General features: G+C 37.4%; 1 protein-coding gene across 1 annotated transcript; it reads right to left on the bottom strand.

Moving 5' to 3' along the window:
* Nucleotides 1-10878: 10878 nt before the first annotated feature.
* Nucleotides 10879-21971, bottom strand: LOC143286101 (magnesium-dependent phosphatase 1-like). Its single transcript, XM_076593689.1, has 6 exons — nucleotides 21791-21971; nucleotides 19946-20006; nucleotides 17740-17850; nucleotides 16797-16904; nucleotides 13472-13557; nucleotides 10879-11701 (listed from the first exon to the last, which is right to left on the bottom strand). Exons 1-6 carry the CDS (start codon nucleotides 21906-21908, stop codon nucleotides 11580-11582), a joined length of 606 nt encoding a protein of 201 aa, XP_076449804.1. The 5' UTR covers nucleotides 21909-21971; the 3' UTR covers nucleotides 10879-11579.
* Between the last annotated feature and the right edge of the window lie 557 nt (nucleotides 21972-22528).

Below are 22528 nucleotides of genomic sequence, written 5' to 3' on the forward strand. Positions count from 1 at the left end.
AGCTGTTTCAGTCACTCATGCAGTGTTAACAGCTTAAAAAATGCTTCTGAAAAATGAGTGTTTTAGCCCAGAATTAACATTTGGTGGTTTGTAAATGATAGCTGTTGCTTTTCATTGTTAAGAAAATTTTTTTTCCCCTTCTTCTTCTTCTTCTGCGTTTGTGGGCTTCAACTCCCATGTTCACTCGTATATACGCGAGTGGGCTTTTTACGTGTATGACCGTTTTTACCCCGCCATGTAGGCAGCCATACTCCGTTTTCGGAGGTGTGCATGCTGGATACGTTCTTGTTTCCATAACCCACCGAACGCTGACATGGATTACAGGATCTTTAACGTGCGTATTTGATGTTATGCTTGCGCATACACACGAAGGGGGTTCAGGCACTGGCAGGTCTGTACATATGTTGACCTGGGAGATCGTAAAAATCTCCACCCTTTACCCACCAGGCACCGTCACCGTGATTCGAACCCGAGACCCTCAGATCGAAAGTCCAACGCTTTAACCATTCGGCTATGGCGCCCGTCTTTTTCCCTTTCTTTTTAATGGGAGTGCACATGCAAGAAAGCACCTTGTTGTGAGTGGTGCTCATTGTATTCTCTGCATACACCACTGTTTCTTCCAAGCCATCGCCGTTTCATCACGCCCCAAAAGAAGAAAATGGAAGTTCCCAAGTGCTCCTTAACTTTTTGTGAACTCTGTATGATATTTGCTCGTGGGCAAGGTTTTCCCTCAACTCCATTCTGTTTCATTGTGTGTGTGTGTGTGTGTGTGTGTTAAAACTGTTCAGCATGTTCAAGATGTTAATCAAGACTCTCAGTGACAAGAGTTGAACGCTTTTTTTATCTGTTGTTTTTTGTAGTCTGTTTTTTTAGTGTCTTTTATATATATATATATATATATTTAAAAAAAAAAAAATTATTATTAACCATGAGTGCATTTTTAACATAATGTTTCCGAGATTGATGCGGATTGAGATGTAGGCGATGTCAATTGTTAGCATTTTTCAGTTATTATTTAGTTTTTAATGCCTGAAAATGATGAAGTTGGTCTTTCTGATGATCGTTTGTGGTAGCTGTAGTGATTTACAGCTCAGTCTTTCGTGATGGACTGTGGATGGACTCTCAAAACTAGAAGGCAAAAATTGGCACTGGCTCTTTGTGCTGCAGCCTTGGGGGCTTGTTGGCCTTTTTGAGACCATCCCCCACACTGAGTGTTCTTCAGCCCTCTTAGCCGAGAGAGTGGGGATTTGACTTGGGCAAGACTCTCTCCACTGGAATCAAATTCAAGCCAATATAGGACATCAGTAGCCTCTTATGCTATTCTGATGCTTATTGTGAGATATGACTAAACGAGTGAGTTATTGGATTGTTTTGGATTGCTTCCTGTGTGTGCTAGTCATGATTTCTATGTCAGTATCAGGCTTCTGTTACGATTATGGATGTTGGTAAATGATGAAGTGGAGTTGAGTGAGAGGTTAGCACATAGACTTGACAGATCAGATGCAGAGAGGTTATATATATATGTATATATATATAATTTTTTTTTTTTTTTGGGTCTCTTTTTTTCAGAAAGAAATACTTTATTTATGATATGGTTTTGTGAACACATTGTAAGCTTATTTTTGTACAGTAATCCAATGAATCATACAAATAAAAAACAAAACAAAAAAACAAGAACCTGTTTTCCTTTTTTTTTTCTTTTTTCTTTTTTTGCATCTGTATACATTTTGAAAAGCCAGTGACAATTTTCTCTTTTGGATCTCTCTGTCTCAAAAAGAAAAGAAAAGATACAACATTTTTGTAATAAGAGAAATCTTAAAACTGGATCCATAAGTATAATACTGAATGTTCATAACTAAAAAGTTGAAGTGTTCTTAAATTTAAAAAAAAAGAAAGAAAAAAAAAGTGTGTACTGCCTGCAAAATCTACATAAAGTTACCAAGTTAGACAAATGTTAACAACAAAACACACTTCAGTAGGTGGCATCCGTAACATTTTTTTTTTTTTTTTTTTTTTTTGAGTTGCACCTCCTAGGTTGACTATCACATACAACAAATAGGGCCTTTATGTATATGACCAGATGCACCCTGCCGTGTTGGCAACTATGTTTTCGAGGGGAATTGTATTGCAGAATATATTTCCGTCACCCATTCAACACTGACGTGGAATACAGTATGTTTAACTTGCATACTCGATCTTCACGAGTGTAAGGCAAGGCACAAGCAGGTCAGCTTTTCTGTTGAATTGGGAGACTGGTCAATTTATGATCTTCCCCCTAAACCCACCAGGTGTTGATAGTGGGATGGAACCCAGGACCATCTTACTGAAAGTCCCAACACTGATGTAACCACTCAGCTGTTGTGCCCATCATGGATTAACTTAATTTTGACATTCATGTTTATGTATGATTTCTAAAGACATGGACTTTTTGGATTGAAATGTTCAGCATTACATTCCCTGTTCACTTCCACTCTCACCTGACTTTCTGTGATGGAAGAGTGGGGAGGGTTTTGATGTTTTCAGACTGTTTTTTTTTTGGTTTTTTTTTTCATTTTTAACTTTACTAAGGTCTTCCAATGAGTGTAATACGTCAGTCATGACATCGGTGATTTCTATGTGTTCATGGGTTTTTTTTGGGGGGGTTGAAATGACGATCAGTGTTTACATTTACTGTTGTATTTATTGTATGCTCTTGCATGACATTATACACACACACACACACATATATATATATATACATCTATATACTGATAACTCTGGACTCATGGTGACTACCAGATGGTGTATTGTTGATGTTGTCATTACATTTTTTCTTTCTTTTGTGTTCAGGGGCTGCAACTCCGAAGTTCACTCATCTCCAGTCATTGTAGTTGGCATTATTTCTTCATTTTTGTTGTTCATATTTTTGTTATTGTTGATATTTCTGTTTATGGCATTTTTTTCCTATCATTATCTGTGTTTGTAAGAAGAAGAAAAGATGCTGTCTAACCCAGAAGCATTAGTTGTTTGTTCCACTGTCATGTCATGTCAGAGATGTCTGGTCATTGTTAACATTTATTTGATATCAGCATTTTGCTTGGTTTCTACACTGACACACAATGGCATGTAAATTTATGTATGTAATGTGTTATGAAGTGGCTGGTTGAAATAGCCCTTCCATTCAAATGGAGCACTAGGTAGTTCCAAGTTAGTGCCAAAATGCATTGCTTGAGACCCACTCTCTGACTATACAAGCCTGTAAAAGCACAGTGCTTATGTTGTGTATCTTTAGGGCTGACTGCCATGGTAGGGACCGGAATATGTAGATTGTATTCCACTTTTTTTTTTATATTTCACTTATGGTGCATGCAAGTGTGTGTGTATGTGTAGACCTATGTTTTGAAAAGTTTTGCTTTGTTTACAAACCTCCCATGTCTGGTGCAAAGTAAGATCACCTTGACTCAACATTGAACAGATGGACATTTTAATTCCATTGGCATTCAAGGGATTAGTATGTAGTATTGATACTTCTTCTCTTTGTTCATTTGTTTGGTATTCCACACCTGTTACCGGTATTCACAAATTTATTGATGTGCAATCATATTACTTGACAATGATGGGTGGTTGTTTTTTCTTTCTTCACTTTGACTTGCTAAAGATGCCATGATATTTTCTAGTCTGCATTCAGTATTTGGAAAAAAAACAACAAAAAATCTTTAAAGTACAATTATTTCAGTTCATGCTACACGAGTGCACAGTTTAAAAGCATTGCTGGTGGGTATCTTTGGAAGAGGACCATACTGGTGATTGTACACAACTGGTGATTGTACACAACTGGAAGGCTTGTTATCAGCCTGTGTACATGTCTATGAAAAGAACAGGAGGGGGAACCCAAAACATCTAAACAGCATTGACAACCCAATTATTTCTGCTGTTTGGTTGTGGCAGAATCAGTTTGCTGTTGAACTTTTGATCCAGTGTTCACCAGCGATCAGGTTTTGAGACGGTTTTGGTATATATGGTGTTGTGCCTTTGAGGAAGGCATTTTTCTCCTATTTTTCTCACTCTACCCAGAGTTTTTCAAGTAATGTTCCACAGATGTGGACACACTGTATCCAATATCATGGGGTTCAGCACTGGCTTCATGGAGTGGCTTGGTTGAGCGATCTCAGCAGCCCTGAATTTGATTAGCTCTAGGAGTTTTCCAAGTCAGCGCTGATTGCACGGACTTAGTAACACTCTTAAAGCAAACTTAGCACTGCAATGATTGATCATGCAACCCAGTGCCAGAGTGTCAGGATACACAGGTTCCTGTGATCTATCATCAAGGGGCCTTCACTTGTTCTTTGGGATCTAGCCCTTTTTCACTAGTACACAGGTTTGTTTTCCAAGCTTCCGCCCCCCCCCCCCCCCGCACATCCCACTCCTCCTGTGTCACCTCATTTATGTGTGTCAGTCTTTATGGACATGGCATAATATTTGATGCACAATGTAAAGTGACCATTCCTTGGTAAGATACAAGGGTTGCTTCATATTCTTTTTAAAATTGTTTTTATGGATTTGGCATTATTGATACTGTTAACTCAGATGTAAAGTAGGCATGCTTAGAATTCATCCTAGGCTTTTCTGTAACTAAGGTGTATGGTTGTGTTTTGAAATTTGTGAAGGGTTTTCAGCCAATATAATTTATGGTTGTGTGGTCGATGAACAACCACTTTCTCAATCTTTTATTTACATATTAATATTGTGGGCAGGGGGACTTTGGAGAGGATGGAAAAATCATCTTTAAAAGAAAACACATAGGGGTTTGGCCAAAAGCCCACACATTTTGCATCCAGGTAATGCTGTCCTTGACCGGTCTGATACTTAGCTTTATAAACCAGGCCTGCCTTAGACAGTATTCTTTCTTGAAGTGTCCCCCGAGATTGACTCAATTCAGTGTGATCGTTATAGAGGTACACGAATATTGTGACAAGGTAATTATCCAGTCATTTCTACTGAAATTACAAAGTGTAGACAAGCCGCTGTGCAGAAAATCCGCAGAAACAGCGGTGTAGTGGGGAGGATGAACTGGAGTAGGACAGGAAGGCAAACAATCAAACTGGACATGTTTGTGAGTCTTATTATTGCCCCCTCAGCCATAATGTATTTTTATGTACATTTGGTTCTTAATGTGCAAGAAAGTCCAAGCCATAATATATATATATATAGAGAGAGAGAGAGAATTCTATTCTTAATGTGTTAGAGTTTTGATTTGCTAAAATTACAGTAAACACACCGACCACACCTGATTATCTAATGAAAGGAGTATGAATGAGGTTAACAAATGGGTGCAGCGCTGTTTGTTCTTCCTATGTTTTGTGTGTACTAACCAAGCCTCCAGAATAACAGCATATATCTTTTTCTTCTTCTTTTTTGAGTACTAATTGTGCTACTTAAACTTGTTTAAAATGATCACCAGAAAAAGCTGTCGCATCATTTGTTCTACTTAATCCATTTTGTCAGTTCTGATAACTAGAGCAGAGAGAATGAGAAGACCTGCAGAGATGTATACAAATGTTAGCTTTATAAGTTGTGCATACTTGCATACAGTTTGCACTGCAGTGCATTAATATGTAAAGTCCCTGTGTTCTAAAGAAGAGGTGTGTGAAAAGAACAAAAGTTAGTACAAAGAAAAGACATACCATGTAGACACGATGTTCTGATTTTTACAGTGTCCACATCAACTTGTTTTGAGAAGGAGCAATAATGTAAAGCGTTTGTCATTTTCTGTGTTGCCTTAGTTGGTCAGAAGACAGCTTGGTAAGGTAAATGTTATCTTGAACTGGTCTCCGTAGCTCTGTCCTTTTGATCACATAGGATAGTTTACATGATATTCTTCACTAATGCCAAATGGCACAATGCGTTGAGACATACAGAGTATAAAAGTTATTGTAGTCATTCTGTTCTTATCAAGTACAATATCCTTTAACCATTCGTATTTGTATTTCTTTTTATCACAACAGATTTCTCTGTGTGAAATTCGGGCTGCTTTCCCCAGGGAGAGTGCGTTGCTACACTACAGCGCCACCCTTTTTTTTTTTTTTTGTATTTTTTCCTGCATGCAGTTTTATTAGTTTTTTCTTATCAAAGTGGATTTTTCTACAGAATTTTGCCAGGAATAACCCTTTTGTTGCATTGGGTTCTTTTACATGCGCTAAGTGCATGCTGCACACAGGACCTCAGTTTATCATCTCATCCGAATGACTAGCGTCCAGACCACCACTCAAGGTCTAGTGGAGGGGGAGAAAATATCGGCGGCTGAGCCATGATTCGAAACAGCGCGCTCAGGTTCTCTCGCTTTCTAGGCAGACGCGTTACCTCCCGGCCATCGCTCCACTTCAGTTGAGTTGCTAACGGCCTTGAGTCTTGTGTGCTTTGACATGCAAGAGACATACTATCCATTTACAAAGAGAGTATTTTGGTTCAGGCCCATTGTGCTCAGTGATGGCTGGGAGGGCAGAACATGAGTTTTTTTGTTTTTTTTGCAATGTTTTATGCATTGAAGATTTTATTCTTTTATTTTTAGCATTGATGGATATTGATTTTCATGCAACAATGCATCGTTAACTTCTTTTTTTTTCTTTTTTTTTTGTAGCAACAAGGGCCAAATTTAGATTTTGTTAAAGAAGTTTTACTGTAGATGATACATTTTAGAACTGTATTTATGTGGGTTTTTTTTTTTAATTTTCAAAAAAGTGTTCGCCTGTTTTTGTGTTTCATTCTATCATTCACAGTTACCCATCTTCTTTCGAGAATGAACATTATCACTGTTGTGAAAAAAAAAAAAAAGCTGCTACATTTGCAGCATGTAGTGACTGAACACAGTGATAGCAGGAGCCCTACACCTGGCTCTGTTTACTGTATAACAGAAACCAGTGACAGCAGGAAATTACCTTTCTTCCTATTGTTAACACAGATGTCTTGTTGGTGTGGTTTATTTCACTGGTTGACAGAATTCAGTGGTGGTCGAGTCTCCTCAGACCATCTTTCATGAGGGAGCTAGTCCTGACCATACTGCACTTTGTCTCTCAGTGAGAACCTGTGTATGTTGTTTTGCAATTGCATTTTCCAGAATTCTTCAGTTCTCTCTCTCTCTCTATATATATATATATATATATACACACATCTATATATGTATACATATATTTTTTTTCTTATTTTATACATGTAGAGATAACTATTCATTTTTCATGCCAGTTTTTGTGTAACATTTCCTTAGCTAAAAATTTGTGTGTGTGTGTACATACACATGCATGCATGCATGCACACACAGTGCTTACATCATTTTTGGGGATGTAAGCAGTCACCAAAGAAAGATGTACACCTTTGCTACGCAGTTGTTTCCATAATGTTCAGTCAGTTGAAATGTGATTTTTTTGGTTTTGTTTGACTGTGTGTGTGGGCATTTTAGATTCTTGCAAGATATATATATATATGTTATGCAAGAAAGCATTTTGTTGTCCACTGCTGTAAATTATTCTCAATACCATGTGTAGCATTTGTCTGGGTTTTTTTGTTTTTTGCTCATGCATATATACATAGTTATTCCAGAGTCACTGTAGTCTTGTGGGTTGTGTGAGGCATCACGCACAGTCCAGCATGACAATCTTTTATTTTTCTTTTTTATCTATATTGTCTTCCCTGTGCGGTTTAGGCAAGCCGTGGTCCATTCTGGTTGAAGAATAAAAATGTAATCCTGAAACTACATTCTCTTGTCAGCATTGTGTGGTTCTATGGCTGTGTCTAACATGGTACTTCACATACTATGCATTAAATAGGTTCTCTTCACTGGCAAGTACAGTTTGTAAATGGGATTTGCTCTCTTCACTAGCAAGTACAGCTTGTTCAATGCAATCATTTAAAACGGGAGACTGAACAGTTCCCTCTGACAAAAGCTGATTAAAAAAAAAAAAAAAAAAACTAAACAAAAGTATAACAGCAATCAAGCTGAGAGCCCAGCCGACCGAACAGGACCCATAGGAAGGCTGAAAACATAGTAACACACCACCAAAACAAAACCATCTCAAGTCAAATCTGGAACAAAAGAGGCATGGCCCAGACTCGCATGTGATAACCAGTTAACCACATGAATTATGGAACAGACTTTTTTTTCTGAAATGCACCTTGACCTTTCAACATCTGACCTTGAACTTCAATCATGCTGTTAACTACAACCAAGGGCAGTTACACTACAAAGTTTGGTGAAAACTGGATGTGAAACAACAGCTTTACTCAGCTTTGACCATTAACCTCTCAGTCTCACCCTGCTGACCTCATCATTATGCAGATGGGAAAGGTTTCATGCAGGCCAACCATTCTACCAAGTTTGGTTTCAATACTATTTACACTTGTGTAGAAAATTCCAATGTTCATATTCACTGATACACACATTGTATATATATATATATACATACATACATTTATTATGCATACACATACATACACACACACATGAAGGCACATACACACACATACACAGACAACCAAGCCTTGGTGATTACAGACGGATTTCGTTTACACACACGCAAGTCAAGAAACATTGATGATAAATGCAGTCATATCACAGCATCTCAATCCAGATCATGTAAACACAGGATATCCCCTTAAACATTTATCTGCTTTCTACCGCATTTCTCACAACTGGACAAAAAAGAAAAAGTAATTACTCAGAACAATATAAAACCAGTATATCTTACTACATTTACATAAATAAATGCAAATGGACAACTCATATTCTGGCAATGGAAAATATTCTGAGAAAGACATTAACTCATTCAAAAGGCAGGCCTCCCTGTCATACTGATGTGGAAAAAAAGGCACAGAATATACTGAAACTGTTTTAACCTCAAAATTGACTGTGCACACAACCAGAAATACTGTAGAAGTTAGTTCCCTTTGCTTGCGGTTTATGCATACGTAGGAACATGGGAAACGTTTTAATGATACAAATTTCAACACCAGACCATGCTTTGGTGCAGTGTTCAATGAACTGGAAAAAAAACAACAACAAACAAACAAACAAAAAAAAAAAAAAAAAAGAGGCAAAGCCTTCAAGACTCACTTGTACTTTGTGCTTTGTCCAGTGAAGTAATCACGAGAAAAAAAAAGGAAAAAAAAATGTTGAAAAGTGCACTGTATTAAATATGATATATAAAATAAGCTTGGGAAAAAAAAAAAAGGCATATGAGCAGGACCGAACCATGCATGTTCAGTTCCGAAGCAAGCAGACTAATCCCCACTGCAAGCAGACTAATCTGACGTCATTTGACCAAATTTAATATTTAAAGCAATATTCACGTTTTCTTCTTTGTGTGATAAATAGATGTGATTGTAATGGATGTAATAACGCCGTTTAAATCCTGTTTTTTGTGTGTTCTATTATATCTCAATTATTCTTATATTTTGGCGGTAAAGGAAACGTTGCCATCGCTTCAAGCACTCTAGATCTGCATGAACCATGGCAGTCTACAATGGGCTGAAAGAAACGATCGATTAGATTTTTCTTTTACGTTCATTCCAGTTAATTCAGAGTCCACTTTAGAATATTTATATGCAGTAAACATGTCGATGGTGTAGTTAGTATCACTGTATGTGTTCTGTCCAGAATTTGTATTTCTTTCCTTTTAATTGTGAACAAGAAAAACGAGGTCATGTCATCTTCAAACACAACCTACCTTCTAGTAACTCAGTGGGAAGCAGTTTTTAGAATTTTCGGATTTCGGAATGAATCTCAACGAAATAAACCGTTTGATAATGCGGAAATACGGCTTCATTCGGGAGACTTACAACCTGTTATTGGTATGACTGTGAAGATTTTTTTTCATACCATGTTCAAGCCAAATTTCGTATTGGCAGACAAAATATTTCCAGAGAAAATGGCAATGCTAAAGTTTACCATGGACACACAGACATACACACAGACACAAACACACACACAGACAACCGAACACTGGGTTATAACACAGACTCACTTTGTTTACACAAGTGAGTAAAAAAAAAAAAAAAAAAAAAAAATCCAACAATTGTAGGAGCTCTGGAATTAATTAATTAAGGGACTTGGCAAAATTCCTTAAACTAACCCAACAACACTAAAATCACTTACACAACCCAGTCCTGGTGAATGGACAAAGGTGGAAAAAAAAAAAAAAGAGAGGAAAAACAACTGCAAAAACAAGTGATGACAAAGAGGACATTTGAAGCAAAAATGATTTCCCTGAGGGGGGAACTACTGCTGGTACTGACCATGGTGCAGTGTCCACTGTGAAGACGTGTTTGAGGGGAGGGGGTGGTCAGGCTAGAGGGCAACAGGCATTTTTCCCTTCATTGCTCTCAAATATTGTCCAGGGTGACTTAATTCACAGCCACTGCAGTTTTCATTTCAGTGCTCTCAAATATAGTCCAGGGTGACTTAATTCACAGCCACTGCAGTTTTCACTTCATTGCTCTCAAATATTGTCCAGGGTGACTTAATTCACAGCCACTACAGTTTTCACTTCATTGCTCTCAAATATTGTCCAGGGTGACTTAATTCACAGCCACTGCAGTTTTCATTTCAGTGCTCTCAAATATAGTCCAGGGTGACTTAATTCACAGCCACTGCAGTTTTCATTTCAGTGCTCTCAAATATAGTCCAGGGTGACTTAATTCACAGCCACTGCAGTTTTCACTTCATTGCTCTCAAATATAGTCCAGGGTGACTTAATTCACAGCCACTGCAGTTTTCACTTCATTGCTCTCAAATATAGTCCAGGGTGACTTAATTCACAGCCACTGGACAAAAAACAAAACAAACAACAACAACAACAAAAAACCAAACAAAAAAACAAACAACAGAAAACAAACTATTCAAATTTCATGTGCTAGGTGACAATCAATCAACCAGTCAGCCCTCAAATCAACAGCATGCCACTGGATTCCCACAGCAAACAATAACAACAAACCAAATCAGAAACACTGCAACAAGATCCTAATCTTGATACCAAAGCAGTACTGGAATTTCAGATCACACTATCTTGAATGATGAGTGCTTAGATCCTTATACTGATACTAACATAGCATCTATCAGTCAGAGACCAAGCTCTAAGTGCTTTACAAACACGAGAGTAGTGCTGACAGACAGCTGCCTTTGGGCACTCATCATTCGTTTCCCGTATCATCCAGTCACACACACAGGTACATTACAGTGAATTTTACTTAACAATTTTGCCACAGACAACTCTCTTGCTGCTGTGGATTTTTTTTACATACACGGTGTCCAAAGTTTATGCTACACAGGACCTCTGTTTATCATATAAACTGAATGACTAGCATCCAGACCACCATGCAGGGTCTAGGGGAGGGGGAAAAATTCTGACAATTGTGGGATCATTCTTTCTCATTAGATACAAATAAAAAAAATACTCCTCCTTCAGATCATGTAATTAATTCTTAACAAGTCTGCATAAAAATACCACACAAAACAGTCTAAAAAGGGTGTGGGTTTTTTGTTTTGTTTTTTTTTTTACAAAAAATATCACTGTCTTCCCTGAAATACACGAGCCCTATACTAGTAGCCGTCATCACAGATCATTGTCGGTCCGCTCCTTTCTGGTGACGTTCTTCCTCCGCTTTTCATGCTCCTGCATGGCATCTGACACAACCTGCTTCGTCACTCCACTGTCCACAAAAATGCACGTCACCCCTGCCAACACCCACAGGGCACATCAAAATGAAACAAAACAAGAAAAATGCATACAAAAACACAAACACAAAAAAGGAAGAAAAAAACTGGAAGAAGAACAAGAAAAAGTAAACAATCAATGGTACTCAGAACTCAGAAATATTTTACTGCAAGGCCACCGGCCTGTTTGCAAAGGAGGTACATACATACAATTGCGACACACAAAATACCGAAAATAAAGGGGGGAGGGACCAATGTCATGGACACAACATTTCCTAACTGAAAAAGTAGACAAAGATTATTGGCTCGTGACATTTCCTTGAGTAACTTTAAGGTTTTTTGAAAAATTATATAATCATGTCATTTCTTCTTCTCTCTTTTTTAAGGTGTAATAAATATACATTGCCACAGAGCAAGTCATGAGCCTGTTTTCATTTTGTAAAAGTAACGCTAAGTCTGTGTATTCATTTATGTTTCTGGACATTTTCACGAGGTATTTTTCCCTGATTAACTGATACATTGGACATACTAACAGAAAATGGCGTTCATCTTCTTCAGCGTTGCAGAAAGGGCAGGAGTTTGATCTTATTGTGTATCTTTAAAACAAACAATCACTGGTAGAGACCCTGTGAGTGATGTCTTTAGCAGAATTCAGTCTGCGGTGATTCTCTTGTAACTGTAAAGACATGCTGAATTCAGTATGTAAAATGTTTTTTTGTTTGACTGAAATCGAAAGAATGTTAATGGTTGAGACATGAACAATTTGATGGTTTTTTTGGTTTTGTTTTTAAATATAAGCTGTATTAAAAAGGTTCTAACAATGCAACTGGCTCCTGATGTCTGTGCATTATATTCCTACCTCAGTTTCACACAATTCTGACAAGCAAAAAGATTAAGAAATAACACACAAACACCAAGATCATGCATGCACATCCAGACACCAGTCATTCAGATGAGACGATAAAATGAGGTCCCATGTGCAGCATGCATGTAGCGCACGTAAAAGAACCCATGGCAACAAAAGGGTTGTCCCTGGCAAAATTCTGTAGAAAAATCCACTTTGATAGGAAAGCAAATGAAATTGCAGGCAGAAAAAAAAGAAAAAAAAAAGGGTGGCACTTTCAGTGTATCAACACACTCTCCCTGGTGAGAGCAGCTTGAATTTCACACAGAGAAATCTGATGTGACTAAAGAGTAAAGAGTAATACAATCCTCAAACTGTGTGACCCCACTGCCCCAATTACGAAAAAGAACTCGCTACAATTAAAAGCAATGCAAGAATCTGTCACACATGTATTTCCACAGACACAGGTGACAATCTCCAAGCCAAAAAAGTTTCAACAACAGTCAATGGCTGTCAACACAGTGTCTTATCACTGTCAACAATACCAAACAAACCAGTCAAGTGTCTGTCAACCCTGTCTTAGCACTGTCAACAATACCAAACAAACCAGTCAAGTGTCTGTCAACCCTGTCTTAGCACTGTCAACAATACCAAACAAACTAGTCAATGTATATGTCAACCCTGTCTTAGCACTGTCAACAATACCAAACAAACCAGTCAAGTGTCTGTCAACCCTGTCTTAGCACTGTCAACAATACCAAACAAACCAGTCAAATGTCTGTCAACCCTGTCTTAGCACTGTCAACAATACCAAACAAACCAGTCAAGTGTCTGTCAACCCTGTCTTAGCACTGTCAACAATACCAAACCCTGTCTTAGCACTGTCAACAATACCAAACCCTGTCTTAGCACTGTCAACAATACCAAACAAACTATCCATCACTCACCCAGTTTGCCCACTTCCACAATGTTTCTGTGTTCATCGTCAAAGAACATCATATCTTCAAATGCAATGCCGGAGTCTCTATGCAATCTGCAATGAAACACTGGATATTATTATTATTATTATTATTATTAGAAGCCAAATTATATGCAAACTGCATTTACAGTTATATTTCTTTATTTCTATTCTCTAAACTTGGCACTTTGATCTGATATTCTGACACAACAACAAGAGCAGTCATTATTATCATTTTTTGTTCAAACAGGAACTTCTTTTGCTAAGTATGGAAGTTATATTTATTTTGCAAACGTTTTGGTGCAGATAGTAAAAAAGGGAAATTAATCTGTAATTAACGCTAGGGGACTTAATTTGCTTTAAACTGATCTTTCTCATCTTAAACATTACATTTTGAAATTATACTCAATACATAAAAAGCTTGTGTATTTTACTCTCAGTGTACAGGGCTTTCACTATGTTCATTTGCCCAAGTGGTCTTTTTCGGAAAATACTAAAATCAATACGAGTGGACTTTACAGATCCATTGGCTGAGCCCTGAAGGTCATGGGCAAAAATCAATTGCGTACACATATTTATACACATTAAAAGCGCGTGCTCATATTCTTCGCGAACACGAACGACGCCATTTTGTTTCAAGTTGTTGACCTGCCCGTTCAATCCTATATTCAATGGACAATACACGATAACATGTGATGGAAAGTTGGAGAAGGAGACCGTTAAATATTTATTCAGAGAAAAATTTGTGAATGCCTCATCACTTACTGGATTATGCCCCAAACTGCCATAAAAATATCCACAGAATCAGTCAGAATTCACAGATAAAAATTGTAAACCATGCCAGTTAATACCCTTGAATTGATGAAACGAAAAAATTTCCAGTCTTGACTTTTCTCAAAATGAAGTCCTTTTCACTTCATACGACGTTTAGAAGTACTTGTACTTGGCTCTACATGTTATTAGTTTAACAAAATACTAAATTTTCATATCAACTTTAAAACTATACAACTAGAATGAACATAAAAGAGAAACTGAATCGATCGACCGTGTCGTACTACATTCCCGGCGGGTGTAACTAAACTTGTACATCCATCTAGATCTAGAGAAAACGGCTAAACGTTGCAGTGTGATTGCAGCGATAGCCACGTCTCCTCTACCACGGACTTAAAAAGAATTTTTTTTATTGCCCTTAAAGATTTTTTGAATGCCCAAGATACACCAGAATAATATGACTTAAACAGCGTTCTCACTGCGAATACCGCAACTGATTTATCGCCTTTTAAAAAAGTATGTTTAAATATTAAATTTTAGAACGTCAGTTAAGGAGCCACGATAGTGTAATGGGTAAGACAGTTTCTTCTCACCCGAACATGCGGGGTTTGAACCTGGTTAGGACTTTTCTTTTCTCTTTTTTTTTTTTTTTTTTTTTTTTAACCCGAAGCTTTATAATAACAAATACAGAACACATTTTAACGATTCGATTTTTTTTTTTAAAGTGTATCACAAGTGAGTCTTGAAGGCCTTGCCTCTCTTGTTTCATATACCTTCATCCCCAACCCTTATGCAATAACACACACACACACACACACACGATACACAAGTCTGTCTGGATAATATTAAAATAATTGATTATATCAATGCATATGACACAAACAATACCTGCTGAAACCTTTGCAAACTGAACGAAACAGTTCACAGCAGGATTTTTTTTTTTTTTAATCCAGATTTCCTTTAAAAAAAAACAACATAATCCAGTTTTCCATTAATACCTTCATTGCTGGGCAGGATTTTGGCTTTTGCTTCCTATTTGCCAGGCGAGTTTTGGTTGTTACAGAAAATCCACTTTGATAGTAAAATAAATGCACTTGCAGACAGAAAAAAGAAAAGGAAAAAAATAAAAAGTTGTGGTGCATTGTGGTGACACGCTCTCCCCAGGAGAGAGAACAGCATGAATTTCACACAGACAAATCTTGTTGTGACAAAAAAGTAATACAATACAGTACAATGCAATACGACACTACAGACTGCATTCTTGCTGTAAACCAACAATAAAACCTGAACCCTTTGAAAGACTGGCATCAGCGTACAGTTGTTTCCCTTGACCCATGCTGATTGTGATTTCCACATTCCAGAGGTAAATATATTTACAAATTTAGTTCAAGTCATGCATTCTCATAGACATTGTCTGCTTAACCTGACAGAAAAAGGACAGAATAATGCTGACTCAAGATGAATCAAGAATAAATCGATAACCTATATATGAAAGAAAGTCACATCTGAAGGCTTTTCTTTCCCAGTTAGGGTTCAATTGTTGTGCCTTCTACATTTGTATGCATTGAAAACAGGTGATTTCTGCTGTAACATTATGATCTTTGCCTGTGTAATAATCCTAGTGTGTCCCCAAACTTGAATTTAAAAGACAAAGAAAAAAAAAAAAAGAAACCAAGAAAAACAGAAATGCTAATGCAGCCCGTGCAAATGTTTCAAGCTTAGCAAACACATGGCTGTGGAAGGCACCATAACATCTCAGATTCAAGTTAAAGAGATCCAAGACACAATCAAATCGAACAGCCTGACTTCACTGCCTCATGCCTGATGTGGATGTACACCTCTTGTCACATCACTTTATCTAAAACCAGGTCTACTGATTTGTCTGAACTGACTGATCAGTTTCAGTTTCAGTTTGTCAATGAGGCGTCAAATCTTTCAGACAAATTCATACAGATATATATGTATGTATGTATATATATATAATATATATATGTGTATGTATGTATATATATATATATATATATATATATATATATATATATACACACACACACACACATCTGCTAGTCTGTTAGCAGCATAACACAACAGGCTTGTCAAGCCATAATTTACATGCATATTTGTATACCTATCAGAGGGGATTTCTTTTACAGAATTTTGTTTGTTGCCATGGGTTTTATTTCGGTGCGCCGAGTGCATGCTGCACATGGATGCTCAGTTCATCATCTCATCCGAATGACTAGATGCCCAGTTTGATTTTCCATTCAAACTTGGGAGAAAGGGCGAGAACGGGATTTGATCCCAGACCCTCACAAATACTGTATTGGCAGATAAGCGTCTTAACCATTCTGCCACCTCGCTCCTTATCAATCAATCAAACAATAAATTTACAGGTGTAATTTTCTCAATCAATCAGATCACTGCTTTTTTTTTTTGCTTTTTTTTTATTTTTTATTTATTGCAGTAGACATATTTCCTGATAAAATGTACAAATTGGTTATTCCATGAACACACACACAAAAAGAAAACTACCCCAAACTTACTTTTTAAAATGGGTGACCTTGGAACCTGGGTAAATTTCTCTGAAATGAAAGAACTGATCCCAGTTGAAGAGACGTGTCAGATCGTTAGCCTCTTCAGGGCAGGATGTCCTGAAAACAACCATATTTTCTGACTGTTTTGGGTTGTGCTGTGTTGTGATGTGATGCACTGTGTTGTGTGCTGGTGCTATGGGGAAGAACAGGGTGGAGTGGTGTGGGTTGTTGGCTTGTGTAGTGTTGCAACATATTGTAATGTACTGTATACATTTGTACAAACCAGCTCACACATACACTCTCTCTCTCCCTCAGTCTTTACTCTTCCTCATCTTTAACTCCTTTGCTGCCAAGTTTTGTGTACTAAACACTCCTCAACACCAAATATTTCAGACTCAATGCTCTCAATCACACAATTCTGTTCATGTCAAAACAAAACAGAGGACTCTTTCACTTGAAACTGAGTCAAGGGGGGAAGGTTAGTTAATTTCATATTGCTTGGGAAAGTTGGCTGCAGCTGTCAAGCTTTGTTACAATGTGAAAAACAGTCTGTTTAACATGCCCGTCACTGTCGACTGAAGTCACCTGTGGTGGTGAAAGAGTTGAGAAATAATAAACTCATACATTTCATGGATCGCCTTATTTTTGCTGCGACTGTTGTTCGTGTTAAATTGGTTTCATGACTGTAATCCAAAGTTTTAAGTGTTCCTTGTAAATATTTTTTTCTCTGAAATCACTTTTAATCCTCTGAAAAACCAGTTTCAAGTTAAAAATGCTCACACACACACACACACACACACACTTCTCCTTTTCTTATCTAATAATCATTTTTACTTGTTTTTTGGGGGAAGACTTTAGGTAAATGTCATATGGTGTGGCCCCAAAATGAGCCAAGTGTATGCAAACAACAGACTTAGCAACCGTCCACTCACTTTGTCCGCCGAACCATTACCTTGATGCAATGCCAAGCTTGTAGCCCTGTGAATGAAGGTCCCTGAGGACCTCTGGAACATCACCATAGTATTTCACTTCCCTTCCGTGGACATCGCGCACCTTGCCATTTCTGAAAAGGAAAGGAGAATCCTGCCACTGCCATAAAGAAAAATATTGAACAAATTACATTAATTAATATGCTGGTGACAGGCACAGCAGCCAAGTGGTTAAAGTGTACGTTGGGCTTTCAATCTGAGGGTCCTGGGCTTGAATTCTGGTCACAGCACCTGGTGGGAACAGGTTGGAGATTTTTCTAATCTCCCTGTCAGCAGATGTACAGTGCCCGAATCCCCTTCATGTGTATAATCATGCAGAAGATCAATTACACATGTTAAAAATTATGTGATCCATGTCAGCATCTGGTGGGTTATGGAAAAAAAAGAGCATACTTGGCATGCACACTCCTGAAAACCGAGTATGGCTGCCTACATGGCAGGGGTACAAACAGTCATACACAAAGAAGCCTACTTGTGCATATGAATAAACATGGGAGCTGCAGCCCACAAACAAAGAAGGAGGTGAAGAATAAGCAGGCAGGTGACAGTTTCCCTCCACCTCCCCTTGTCCACCCAAACACACACACACACACATATACACACACACACACACATACACACACATATATATACACATAAAATGATGCCCCTCACCCTCACCCTACCCCCAAAATTTTATTTTAATTTGCTTACGTGTGCATGTGTGTGTGTGTGTGTGTGTGTGTGTGGTTATAGAAAGGAAAGTATACAGTGTCCCCACACACACACACACATACACACACTCACACACACACACACACACACACACAAACACTTTGAACAATCCTGCCATTATGAAAAATTATCAGTCACACATATGTGCACACACAAGTCACACAGAGACATATATATATATATATATATGTATACACAAATGCAAGGCAATGTTTATGATTGCTATCTTCTTACATGCAGTTTAGGAGGAAAACAAAAGAACAAGGAGAGGTTAAGAAAGTAGATTTTTTCCCTCAGCTGCCTGCATGAGGCTCTCCAAGAGATGGGGTCCATGTGGTGTGGTTCAATGGTATTTGACCATACAATTATCTGTGGTAATATTTATAAATGTAGATCCTTCTCTTCCAGATTCGTGAAAGAATTTTCATGTGTCAACTATCTGATTTTCACATCTTTTTAAGGAATGTGTGTGAAGGTCTCTTTTTTCTTCTTCTTTTTTTTTCCCAATTGCTTTGAAGGTGTTGTTTCTTTTTAAAAAAAAAAAATTTTTGTGGTGCCTTTCCAGTTTTTATGTATGAATTCATATACAACGTAGGCACGTGCAGCCATATCATAAGCCAAATGTACCATGGAGAAAGTGTGTATACATTTGCTCCAAATGTGTTGTGTCTACTCACTTTTTGTTACCTTTTATTAAAAACTGACATTAATACTTTCAGTGCCAAGCCTATTTTATGCTCAGTGACAACTATCCAAAACAAAAAACAAAAACAAAAAACAAAATGTTGCCAAGGGATATTTTGGTCATAGAGATTAATATTCTGATTGTAAAAAAATATAGCATTCAAACTACTAAAGTATATAATATATATACATATTTCTATCACATCTGTACTTTGCTGAAAGAAAAGTGAAGAACACACTATCCAATTATGACAAATTCACATGAATTTAATGATTTTGTGAAAGGAAAATCCCTTCAATGACGCTGATGGAAATTTCCATCCCTGAGCACTTTTTTGAATACCAGAATAGGATGGAAATTTCCATCCTGTGGCAATGAAGGAACTGAAATTCAACGCATGACATGCACTGAAGATGTGGAAAGAATCATAGTTACTCCATTCACCTTTTTTCTTTCCCAGGTAAGAAAAGACAAAAAAAAAAAAAAAAATAAAAATAAAACAACACACCAATACATACAGCAAAAGTAAGACCCAAGCATAAAAACTAAAAAGATATATATATATATATATATATATATATATATACTATATATATATATATATATATGTGTGTGTGTGTGTGTGTGTGTGTGTGTGTGTGTGTGTGTACACTGTTCTGATTAAAATGAATTAGTATCTTATGCTTTAGCCCTATATGGTCACTATTTACACAAATATTACATATGTGTGTACATTTTCAAAAAAACATATTATGATTATCATTACTCACTTCTCCATCTTGAAAGGTGGGTCAACATGTGTGTCCACCCAAAATGGCCACAAAGTATAATCTGAAACAGAATCATTTTAGAATTTCAATTTTTGCTAATTTTATGATGATGTTTAAATGCGGAGTTCTTGACTACTTTCAATTAAAACAAGCAAGTCAATATATATATATGTGTTTTTTTTAAGTTGGTACTTCCATGATGATATTTTTTTTTGTGGATATTCATCTTGAAAAAGACAATTTTCTTCTTGCTTTCAATGAAACATTCTCTAGTTCTTGTCAAACCAGCATCACTGAAATTATGTTAAAACCTATATTTACCCACTGAAAACTTGGGAGATTAACAATCCCTCTGAATCCTTTGTAACACCATCTGGTGTGCGCATGCATGTATCTAAATATGCACATGTGTGTGTGTGTGTGTGTGTGTGTGTGTGTGAACAATTCAGGACTGGGACGTCCTGCCCCTGACAGCTGTGGAGGCCAATACCACCAGGACGTTTGTATGGAAGGTGTTGCAGTGGCTGCTAAATGATAACAAATGGCTTATTTTTTCCTGTGAACAACCACCAAAAAAAGAGAGGAAAAGGAGTAGGGAAAATGGAGATAAACGAAAGAGGAAAAAAGAAAGAAAAAAAAAAGAGAAAGGATTTAGGTAATATTTCTAATTCTTAGTGTCGGGATCATGGATCAAAGCAGCGGTAAATGATGGGCTGGAGCTGTGCCGGTTGGGGTTTATCCCTGGGGAGCACTTCATGAAACGGAGTGGTCCTGCCTAGATTCTGCGAAATATGATCCTTTTTTATTTTTATTTTTATTTATTCAGTATAGTTTGTGCCTTTTCCTGCAGATCCCCCATACAGTGACAGAATAATCAACATGTGATTGTGGTTAGTGATACGGAAGGAAGGAAGAAAGTGTGTGTGTTTGTGTGTGTTCAATTCATTTAATGTCTATCCACATTAAGTGATATTAAAAAAAAAAAGGGGGGGGGGGGGGTTGGGGGGGGGGGGGGGGGGGGGAAGAAGGAGGGTAAGGGGGGAAAATCACAACATTTACAACAATCTGGCTAAAACAATAACTTCCAAACTTAAAGAAAAAAAAAAAGAAAAAAAAGAAGGATAAATCATTTTAACAACCCAACTGGACAATCAAACCAAGATTTGAAACAGTCCAACATTAGCAGTGACAAGTCCAAGATATATACATGAATCTTGAAAAAAACAAGAAGTTATAACAGCAACCCAATTGGACTTTTTAACAACAATTTAAAGAAACTTAACAATAAAAGTGATGAGTCCAATATTTCTTGCATCGGAAAAGATGCTAGTACAGGTATATGACATTTTAACATGTCGCAAGTAAATACATGATCACTTGTTATAGGAGCAAAGGAATCAGCTGAGTCAACATTATTTATCTCTTCCATTTTCATTGCAAGAATGTTATAGTATAGTAGAACAAATCCAGCGATCACACTTTCAGTCAGAAGAAAGGAAAATGGGCCGTTCCAACTTATACGAAGAAATAAGAAATATTTATGGAATTGTTGGTAAACATGAACAAAACATTTACAGTAAAAGGCAGATTGCATCATTGATCTGCAGATGGAAACTGAACTGTTTCAAGACAAAATACATAAAAAGTGTTTCTTGTGTGTGTGTGTGTGTGTGTGTGTGTGTGTTTCATGCATGCAAGTTTGAGAGAAAAGACACAATGTTTATATGGTGTGTGTGTGCACTGACTGTAGATGTAACTGTAATTTTTAACAACTCTGTAACTTTGTGCAAAGGTAACGAATTCCATTTCCCTTTGAGTGAACTGTGAACTCTTGAGTCGACCTACCTAAATCAAAGACAATAAGATGGGGTTTTCTGCCTTTACTGGTCGATCCTGATGCAGCCATGGCAGCAATACAAACGGAAGGTAAACAAAACAGCAACTTAAATATGTTTCGGCGCATGGACCAACACCCAACACCCAAATCCCATTTAGAGTGAAACTGAAACTAAGCAGAGAAAATGGCCGCGTCACCGGGCAGGTATTACTTCCCTTTCTCGCAGAGAGTTCTTCACCTTGAACACACGTTCAAGGACAATGACACAAAAGATTCTCGGACCACGGTAAAAATGAGGCACACACACACACACACACACACACACACACACACACACACACAGAGGGAGAGAGATACAGAGAGAGAGAGAGAGAGCATCATACCAACATTAACAACAAAAATCAACAACAACAAAAACAAAAATCTGGGACAGGAAAAGGTAGGCTAATGAGCAGGGTGTTACCGTGCACCCTAATTATCAGTAATGTTCATCATGAAGTATATACCTATTACACATAGTACAACTACTTGTGCCTCGAGATTTTCTACTCTCGGAAGGGCACATATCGTGCAAAACACCTCATCGATGGTCATAATTCAACATCAAGCGCTGAAATACGAAATTGTCATGTTAAAATGCGACTGTATCAGTTTTGATAAATCAACAGAAGTCTGGAAAATCACACGGGGCAGATTTACAGGGATTTACATCAGTGCATTTTTTGATTGATTTCATCAGTCTGTCA

The sequence above is a fragment of the Babylonia areolata genome, chromosome 9, assembly GCF_041734735.1.
Source record: "Babylonia areolata isolate BAREFJ2019XMU chromosome 9, ASM4173473v1, whole genome shotgun sequence".
Lineage (NCBI taxonomy): Eukaryota > Metazoa > Mollusca > Gastropoda > Neogastropoda > Buccinidae > Babylonia > Babylonia areolata.